The following is a 10,571-nucleotide window of genomic DNA, read 5'->3' as shown; positions in this document are numbered from 1 at the left end:
TAGAGACTGGGAATGGCTGAGCCATTACACACATTGAATTTATTTCCCCGTGTTAAGTATCCTCACACCTTCTTGTCAAACTGTCTGTAATGGGCTATCTTGATTATCACTACAAAAGTTTTTTTTTCCTGCTGACAATAGCTCATCTTAATTATTAGCCTCTTAGAGTTGGTAGGGGAACTCCCACCTTTTCATGTTCTCTGTGTGTGTATATATATCTCCCCACTATATGTTCCAGTCTATGCATCTGATGAAGTGGGCTGTAGCCCATGAAAGCTTATGCTGAAATAAATTTGTTAGTCTCTAAGGTGCCACAAGTCCTCCTGTTCTTTTTGCGGATACAGACTAACACGGCTGCTACTCTGAAACCTTCCAATAAAACGTGAATCAGAATGAATTCGCTCCTAATCCCAGAGAGCAGCCTGCATGCTTAACCGCTGTGCCCTGCCCTGCGCCAGCATGCTGCGCGCCACCCCACAGCTGGCTAATGTGTATGTACTGCCTGGCCAAGTGGCTGCCGCAAGCATATCTCACTCAGAGCTTCTCTGCTTCTGTTGCCCTGCCCTTAAGAGGTCAACAGGTTGTTTTTGTTTCTTTTGCAAACCTGTCAGCCCACTTACTCTCACTGAGCTGCTGTCTACGCCCCAGCTCAGCCCCAAACAATTCTGCTACTTACCACATTTCTAGCACAGGGCTGATCTGTGCACTTTCCATTGTACAGAGAAGAATAGTGCTGACATCCTGGTGCTGAGGGGGCTGCCAGCTCCTCTGGTTATTAGGGCATAGGCGAGTGCATCCCGGCTCCCAGAGGCAGAGATGTAAGTACAGTGCATATTTGCTTCCCAGCAGCTCTTCTGGTTTTTATGCAGCTTTTTTGATGGTCTTTTATGTTGCTTGTAGTGAAATATACTGAATTTTTATATAATAAATGCAAACAGCACTTTTGACTGTAACTAGGCGTGGAAGGATTAGATTGGTAAATGTCGATTTCACTGTACACACAGAAACCAATGAAAAAATATTTCCATTGGAAAATAATCAAATTTTACAGCTAGACAAAGTAAGAAAAATGCTGCATGAGTATTTATTCACATTTAATGTCAGGATAGTTCCTTTGTATATTTTGATGTGTGATACTGGAAATTTGTGTTTCAATGGTTATAAAGTTTTAACTTTTTGAATACCCACATTTATCGTTAGACAGTAATTGTTTAACCCCCCCTTGTCTGACCACCCCATAATTTCACACAACTGTGAAAATTTAAACCAATAAATAACTTTAAAAATAAACCTCAATATTATCTGTCAAAATTATTTTTAAAAAAATCAGATTCTGCCAAGCCCAACTATCTGCAATCTGCAAAAGAAAGTTTGAACTCTCTCTCTCTCTCTCACACACACACACACACACACACACACACACACACACACACACACACACACACACACACACACACAGCAATGGAAAATTAGTATGTATTTTGTGTCATAAGAACAATTCGTTTATTTTAAGAAGTCGCTTCCTTCGTTCATTCATACTGTAACAATAATATCTTAAGTGTATAATACCATTTGTGCTGTCATTCCAAAACACTTTACAAGCAGACATACGCCACTGAAATGCAGCCATCTCTGGTGTGCAGTAGAAATCTGATCACCCTGGATTCAACAAAGCATCTTAACACATGCTTAAGTCTGCTTGAAAGTGACTTCAATGGGACTTCAGCAAACACTTAGAACGTTTTCTTTGTGTTTAAATGCTTTGCTGTGTTGGGCCCTAACCAGTAATAAATGATATAACAAACCTATTATAAATTCCTCACCGTTCTGCCTACAAGGTTTTGGCAATTCTTAGGTTGTTACCTTTAGTGGTGATTATGCGGGAGGGCTCAGTCACTGGTTTTATAGCTTAACAATTCTCTCTTGTGCTGTACAGAGTAAATCATAAAAGTTAATAATTAACAGCTAAAATATTTCTCTTGAATTTAAATCATCCTGTGTGCACTGTTGTATTTTAACTCTGGTTGTGTCTGCCATGCAGCCAGTGCTAATAAATGTAACTATAGAAACTCTACAATGGAAGGTTGTGCTTCAGGCAGACCTGTTTACCCTAGGCCCATGTTTTCCTGAATAAAAGCGCTCCCTTGTAGAAGAGAGGTGATTCTATAGGGGAATGGCAGGGCTTCTCATTTAGAGAAACACATCTTGAAAAACTGGAAGTTAAACTGTCAGGCTGAAATATTCCTGTGTAAACTTAACAGCAAAAGAACGGCTGGCTCCTGCCCTTGGAGATGTGGGCGTGCACCATATGTAGTGTGTTTTGTAAAAAATCTACTCAGCGTGTGTGGACATATGCTTGGCTGAGTTTGCAAGATAAGCAGGGAGACGCTTCTCTACATTCAAGCTTCAAAGCCAAATTTTGACCAGGATCTTGAAGCCCTTAGGTGCATGTTGCTCCCATGGAACTCAGTGGAGAGTAACATGAGGCTTGTACAAGGGGAAGTTGTGTTAAAGGGAATTGGACGAACTGTGAGAAAGTTTGTGTCTCTGTTTTTGGGGAGGGAAGTCGTAACTTTTACAAAGATCTCTCTATCCTCATGACTGCATGCAGCACTCACCTGCATGTGCATCTCACCACCCTTCATACGCCACTTTCTGGTTGCTTGTTAATGTTTCCCTTATTCAAATTAGTGCAGCGTCCAGGAGTGCAAGTAGGGTGGTACCTTCCAGTGCGCAGTACCGGCAAGAGATTGTTAGTGGGTACGGGGTACCAGAAAGATGGGGGGGAGGGGCTGCACTCTGCTCCTTAAAGGAACGGAACACAGCTAGGGAGGACATTCATTCTTTATATGGCTTTAACAGCACAATACATATGCTAACAAACCTAAACAAAGGCTTTGTTTAAGTTTGTTAGCTTATGTATTGTGCTGTTACATTGGTCAGGAGTCCTCAAGAAGGGAGGTGTATGGGGTGGACGGAAGGTTTAAACAGTGTTTTTTATTCTGTTTCTCCCCATTGGTCTGAATTATCCATGACATCCATACTGCATCACATTAAGTCCAAATCAGTAGAGGAATGCCTCTGCTTGCACTGACTAGAGGAGGTTTGGGTTCTGATGTCAGCCCAGTTCTGCAGCCTGATGGGAATCAGATCTTGTCCCCAGTGTACGCAGAATTCTTCTTTGCAGCCGAACTAGTCTAAAAGCTTATCTACACTGCCACTTACAGCTCTGAAACTTTCCTCTCTCAAGGGTGTGAAAAAACACCCCTCCCCTGAGAGATGCAAGTTTCAGAGCTGCAAAGTGGCAGTATAGATAGAGCTACAGCACTGGGGGCTACTCCCCTCATGGGGGTGGGGTTTTTACAGCACTGGGGGCTACTCCCCTCATGGGGGTGGGGTTTTTTACAGCGCTGGGAGAGCTCTCCCATTTTGCTAACTGGAACGGAAGCAGCAAAACAAAGAAAACAAATGCCTCATTTTCCAGCTTTGTGGGTGAGAGAACTATAAGTGAATATTATAATGCCGGACACTGACGGCCTTAAACCAGCTGCCTCAGGAATCTGCCAAGAACTTTGCACATGGAGGGTCACATGGGGAGGTCATGTGTCCCCTCCCCTTATGTCCCTCCCATGAGTAGAGTACCGGCAAGAAATGATTTCTACTAGTACCACTGGCAGCGTCCCAGAGGCCACAGGGGTCTTGCTGTGGGAGCAGAGGGAAATGGGACCGTAGGGTTGGTTGTCTGCCCTTGCTAGTCTTTTCATCGGTTCTAGAGTTGTGCATAGTTGACTCTGAGCTTTAGAGAGGGGACTATATTTCTGACACTTGGCCAGTGAGACCAGAAGACATTTCAGCTGTTTCAGGCGCGTGTAATTAATGAGATGTATTCATATCAACATAGCTTTTTGGGTACTTTGACTCTCTCTCTGGTCAGCAGTGAATGCCAGCTTGGAGGGTGAACAGGCAAGCTAGTGGTGCACAAGGGAGAACGGTTTGCCATGACGAAATCAAGGCTAGAAATGAGAAGGTTCCCAGCTATTGGAGGAGTGACATTTTGGAACAGCCTCTCATTAGCCCTAATACAGGCAAACAAATGAACTAGTTTGAAGATGGAGCTTGATAAATTTCAGAAGGGAATTATATGAGGGGGCTGCCTGGAAAAGTACAGGCCTGGACATGGTGACTCTGATGGGAGGTTCCTTCCAATCCTGTGTCAATTTGTAATATATTGATACACAACACAGTAATTCGCTAGCGAGGGCATATTGCTCATCCAGGACACGTTTCTGAAATGAACTATCAGCTGCTCTTAGATACTACACTGATGGATGCCGATACAAGAACCTAGATACACAGACAGAGTCAGTGACTAGTTATTTGTACGCCCGATTACCTGATTTGCAATCGTGGTAACTCAGCGTATCAGACACTCGGCTTTGTCTGAGACTAAAAATGTGGGTCATGTGCTGATCAACGATCCGACATGTAAACCATGTCGCCATGTAGCAAACACGTGGAGCTGCTCACAGGACTTTTCCAGTTTCACTAAAATAAGAGTTTGTATTTTTTCTGTCCCGTGGCTCCCTTCAGTCGTGTTCATAGCAAATGTTTCTGGCAAAGGACAGGAACGAGCAGAGCTTGTTCCAGACCTTGAGAGTCCGGGTGAGCACTGGAGGGCCCAGTTCTGCATGGTGGGGAATGTTCTCAATGGGGATTTGGAGCATTGCCCCACAGGGTTTGACCCATCGCTTGGACTGCAGTGAGAAAAACGCTTAACTAAAAAGGGGACCTTAGCAGACCAGACGCTGCCTGTCACAAGACAAAACTCTGAGCCTGTAGGACCCTGCTTGTAAATCTGAAAGAAGTAAAGTAATTACAGATCATGGAAAAAATCGGACGTGATGTGTAAACTTCAAAAGCATTTCTGATGGTTTTTATGTCACGTGTTACATTTCTGGGATAGGTTCATTTTCTTCGTTTAAAATAGGTGAGTGACCATCGAACCCTTTTTTCTGGGAAGTTGCTTTGCATGGAGGACTCCCATTATGCAGAGCAGCTCAGGAGTTGCACAGCCACAGACTGTGTTTAATAGTGTTGGAAGGCTGGATATGAGAGAGTGAGGCAAACTCTCATGATAAGGTGTGGGGCATTTGCAGGCAAATAAAAAGGGAGTGTGTTCACTTCTCCGGGTAGAGAATAATTGTAGGGTGGAAAAGGATATCAAAGGCTTTGCTTGATATGGGGTTTCTCTACCACTGGTGCTGTGTGTCTACATGGAATCAGTCCAGCACTTAGTCTGATCCTGTCCTGGGCCGATGCCCCTCAGCTCTTAGTGAGGTTGTGACGGGGACGTTATGCACAAGAGAAAAGGGGAAGACGGAATAATTGGGCTGTCTGTCAAAGGACGTGTGTATTGATACAGAAAATAATGAAACTGCCATTTTCAAATCTAAGTTTGTGGTGCCAGTTTGTCTGTCACTTGGATAATACTGCTTTAAATATTGTCCAGGCACTGCGACTGGTATGTGACCGTGCTAGTAACACTTGGCTACAGACCTACTGGAAGGCGAGGCAAGCTGATGAAATATATGTTTGGATACTCACCCTTAAATGACCCTTCACCACAATCTTTGACTACACGGTAGTTCAGGCTGTAAGAAGTCTGGGGACCTGGAGCTCGAGAGCCTGCTGATTCAACTCCAGCAGCCTGCAATAGGTTAGCACAGAGCATGGAAATAGGGCTCTGCAGTTGCACGCTGTGAGAAGTGGCCAGAAAAGGAAAGAAAGCGGTCTCTGTAATGCAGAAAGAAAGCTGTTAGGAATCGGAAGAGGCTGCTTGAGTTAGATATTTGGAAAGGTTTTGCAGAAACAGACACCAAAAAAAGCTCTGGGGAACTGTGAGCAGTACACAGACATTTCAGCATTCACCTGCCATTCCAAAGAGGGGCATCCCCAGGCTCTGGATGCATTCCCAGCGTGCCCACCCCTCAGAGGAAATCCAGCCCTGTGCAGGTAGGCTTCAAACAGGTGCTTGGGAATAAATGAACATGATTGGAAATGCTGTCAGAAAATCATTCCCATGTCAGGAGTAACAGCAACGTGCCAATTGTGAGCCAACAAATTAAAAAAGGTGGTTTGAAAACAGAGTGTTCTCTGAAATGGTTTCAGCAGAATGTTTGTTTTAATGAACTCGCTTCATTTATCTGTGAGTTAGCAAGTTATGGGACAGCATGGGAAACCTCAGTGCCTTTCTGTGCCAAGGGGTGTCCTGTAGATGGTGCTACAAACACCTTCCATAGGCCTTCACTTTCAATGCTCTGTTTCTGTTGTAGCCTAAGCGAAGCTGACAGCAAAGTTGCTTAATTCTGAAAGGCTAAGGAGCACTTTTGACCGTCACTGCGCCTGTTAAAGGCTGGGAGTTTGCTGAAACCATGGAAAGGGGCTCTCCTCTCCCCTGCCCCTGGCCCAGACAGGTTTAAATACACTAGCTTATTCAGCAGCCCAGCACCCTGGTGAGGCAGGTTTTGTTAGCGTCTCAGCTGTGCAAGGAGGGTAAGGCCCAGCGTGGTGAAGGGAGTTGTCCAAGCTCACAAAGTGAGTCTGTGACAAATCTGGGATTAGAACCCAGGAGTCCTGAGTTTGCGCCTCTAAACAGCTGCAGACTATTGCAACACCCACCCTTGATCCTTTTGCATTTTCCCACATCAGGAGCGCAGAGTGGCCCCTTTTGGCTGCTGTAGAAGCCGGCAGCTTGTATCTCTTCCCCCAGGCTCTATTCCAGCACATCTGGGCCTCCCTGTCAGGGCATTTAAGCTAGTCCTAAACTGCCAATGCCCAGGATTCAGCATCTGACCGTCTCCCACCCACCTCCCAACCTCCTCAGCAATGCCAGCTGGGCCAGAGGGCCGGACAGACGGAGTTTGACTGTTAGGGAAGATTGCCAGTAGGGGTTGAGATAAAGAGGGAGACATACTGATTTCCCAGGGGCTGCATGTTATTAACACCACTGAGCTGTCACTGGGCATGGAGGAGTTTGTACTCCACACCTTGTGGCATTGGACCGGGAGCAATAAGCTGATACTGGCTGGAACGAGGAGGGGCTCCCATGACTGAGACTACCCCAAACAGCTGCAGGTTTGGCAGCATTGCCTGGATCCCCCCATCTCCCCACTCCTTTAAGGAGAGCCCCCCTGCCCCTCATCTCACCTCCCCAGTCTATTGATGTCCAAGGACATAACTGAGCAGAGACCATCTGCGTGGTAGCACAGTACTGCACATGGAAGGCTGGTCCTCTTGCCATTTCGCCGGTTCTCTCTTGGGTGATTTTTTTGTGTGATGATAAATGGAAATTTCAGACACCGCTAGATGGAGTGTTAAGGAAATAAATGGCACTTGTGCTGCGTATTCCCCTTGACACCCAGTCCTAACGGGAACCACCCACAGAAGAATATGGGAAACAAGTGACATTCTGCAAAGGGGCCAATCCTGCCTTGAATGGAGCACACGTCAATGCCGATGGGAGCTTTCAGTGTGGGCTGATTGGCTGCATCAGGCCCCAGAATGTCAAGACAAGTGGGCATCTGAGCTTCCTCCCAGTATTTCCATCCATGATGGGGAGTTTGGACCCCCATGACAGAATAGGCAGGGCCCAAACTAGACTTGGGTAGAATTTTTCATTAGACTAGTTTTTTTTTCCCCACCAAAAAATGCAGTTGTGGGGTGACCACAAAAATCTGCAAATTCAGCTAGATTTTGGCAAATAGTCTCAGTCAAAAAAAAAAAAAAAAAGGTCCGTCTAGCCCAGTATCCTGTCTTCTGACAGTGGCCGATGCCAGGGGCCCCAGAGGGAATGAACAGAGCAGGGAATCATCAAGTGATCCATCCCCTGTTGCTCATTCCCAGCTTCTGGCAAACAGAGGCTAGGGACACCATCCCTGCCCATCCTGGCTCGTAGCCATTGATGGATCTATCCTCCATGCATTTATCTAGTTGTTTTTGAACTCTGTTATAATCTTGGCCTTCACAACATTCTCTGGCAAGGAGTTCCACGGGTTGACTGTGCATTGTGTGAACAAGTACTTCCTTTTGTTTGTTTTAAACCTGCTGCCTGTTAATTTCATTTGGTGACCCCGGTTCTTATGTTATGTGTTATGAGAAGGAATAAATAACACTTCCTGATTTACTCTCTCCACACCGGTCATGATTTTATAGACCTCTATCATATGCCACCTTAGTCATTTCTTTTCCAAGCTGAAAAGTCCCAGTCTTGTTAATCTCTCCTCATACGGAAGCTGTTCCATACCCCAATCGTTTTTGTTGCCCTTTTGTGTATCCTTTCCAATTCCAATATATCTGGGATGACCACATCTGCACGCAATATTCAAGGCTGAGATCCAATACCTCTACCCTGTTTCCCAGCCCCTGTGCCCGTGCTGTAGAGGCCTGCCGATTGGCCCATATTGCAGGGATTTCACTCGCTTGCAGGAGATCTGTGTTACACAACATCCTGCTTTCCTTCTTGGAGACTCCTGCTAGTTTCCAGAGGGCTGGGCCTAGCCTGGTAGTACCTCATCCAGTGAAGAGGCTTCCCTGGGATTAGGAGGAAGGGCATTGCCATGGAGACCCCGTTCTCCTTTCTGTGCCTCAAAGCTGGTTCTTCCAGCTCTGGGTACCCTCTGCTCTCAAAAGCAGTGGGACCGACCAAGCCCTGAGTAAAGCCTGCAGCATCTGGTGCTGAGTTCTGAGTCTCTCTATGTACTTATTCCGTTAGGGTGACATTCCCTCATGCAAAAGGTCATCACAGAGCATAGGATTCACGTCAGCCCATTTTGATGGCCTACATGCGACATAATCTGTGCATAGGCTTTGCACAGGGGTGAATGTCACTGTCTTGCCCGCCACATCACACCTGCCTTCACTAAACCCAAGAATCCCAAACTGGCACCCTAACTTGGTATAGAAACAGAAAAGAGAGCAGCTGATGTGTCACAGGCTAGAGCTGCCAATGATGGTTTGAATCCAGTTACCTGGCCCGGGGCCCTTTCCTCGTTTGTTTCTCTTGCATAGCAATCCCCCTTGTATTGTTCTCTTGCTCTCCCTAGCACCAAAGCACTTGGGGGTCTCAAGGCAACAAGCCCGGTGAGGAGACAGGAAGGTGTAAATAACGATGAGTTTGGCCTGAGGCCATAGATGAAGACTATGCAGGAGTCTGTCTCTAAGGAGGTGAAGATTTAACAAGCATCCAAGCCAAAATCAACACCGCCTAGCCCAACACACAATGCTGAGCTGGAAGTTGCCCAGGCAACTCAGTATTAATCAAGTGCCTCAGGTAAGTAAGGTTTTGTTAAATGCATCTCCCATTTGGCTGCTGATCTGTGTGGGCTCAGTAGCCTAATAAAACCTCAGCTACAGCGTCTCTTTTTAATTATAACTTTCTTCTAATGCTCTACATGTGACTCTTTTGATTAAAGCGTGTTGGCCAAACCCTACGTCCAAATCAGTGGCCCTCGACCTGGCTGGGAAAAAAAACTATTTTTGTGGAAAATGTTTGAAATGGTGAAGTTGTTTTGTTTGGTGTAATTTTTTGTTTTGAAGCGTTTGAAAGAGAGGCATTGAAAAAACAGTGCAGAGAATTTTTTTCAGTGTATTTTTAATTTTTTTAATTGAAAACATTATAAAATGGTTATAAAACTTACATTCATCAAAAACCAGGTTTTTGATCAAATATTTTGATAATGATTTTCAATAATATTGTGAATTCATTTAAATACCTGTATGCGCACACACTAAAAGCAAAAAAGAAATTTGTGAAAAAGGAAAAATGTTGAGTTTTGTTGCATACAATTTTGTTTTCACAAGAAAGCCATTTATTGGATGAAAATATTTTTAGTTAAAAAAATGTTGACCAATTTTCATGACCATTTTTAAAAAAAAAATTGGCCTAATTATTCAGAAAAGAGGTGGAGAATGAAATTTGGCCCATCTTCCCATTGAGGATAGTAGAACTATTTACAAGAAGACGACACACAGATTTGGCTTTTACCATGATTACTTTAGATTTAAAAGAAAAACTGAGGAGACGCTGCAGTTTAATGTTCACTTGATTTTGGTCACATCAAGGTAAAGAAAACATCTGTTCTTGCAGGGAGAGTATTTCACTCGCTTAGGTTAGAGAATCAGAGTCAGACCCTGAATTTCAGATAAAGAAGAGTCAGATTCATTTTAGGAACTGTCTGAGTATCTCAAAAGCAAGCTCAGTGCTCTGACCTAGGCATGGTAATGTTAGAAAGAGTCACATCTAGCAAGCGCAGTTATTTAAAGACACTGGGAGGATAGTGAGGGGAATTATTTGCAGTAATGGGCTCATTAACATAAGGTAAGATCTCTGTTAAAACAATAGCAGCACCCAGCTGTCTTCAGAGTTGTGCCACATTTATAACCTTCTTCACTGAGATGCAGTTCAATTATATGTTCCTTCCTGATCTTAAAATGTTAGGACATATAAAGTTACTGGAGACACTTGAAGTCTGTCTGGAACATTAGCTACTAATTCTTTGTGCCACATTCTGCCA

At 44.6% G+C, this 10,571-nt stretch overlaps 1 protein-coding gene across 1 annotated transcript in view; it reads left to right on the top strand.

Annotated features, from left to right (window-relative positions):
• Positions 1 to 658: 658 nt before the first annotated feature.
• PAQR5 (progestin and adipoQ receptor family member 5) overlaps positions 659 to 10,571 on the top strand; it is a 27,717-nt gene continuing 17,804 nt past the window's right edge. The window contains exons 1-2 of the mRNA XM_039491673.1: positions 659 to 818; positions 9,102 to 9,328. Coding sequence (XP_039347607.1) covers positions 9,278 to 9,328 — 51 coding nt within the window. The 5' untranslated portion in view covers positions 659 to 818; positions 9,102 to 9,277. The remainder of the gene's footprint in view (positions 819 to 9,101; positions 9,329 to 10,571) is intronic.

This window comes from Mauremys reevesii, linkage group 10 (genome assembly GCF_016161935.1).
Source record: "Mauremys reevesii isolate NIE-2019 linkage group 10, ASM1616193v1, whole genome shotgun sequence".
NCBI classification, from domain to species: domain Eukaryota; kingdom Metazoa; phylum Chordata; order Testudines; family Geoemydidae; genus Mauremys; species Mauremys reevesii.
This window is presented reverse-complemented; position numbering and strand designations above follow the sequence as displayed.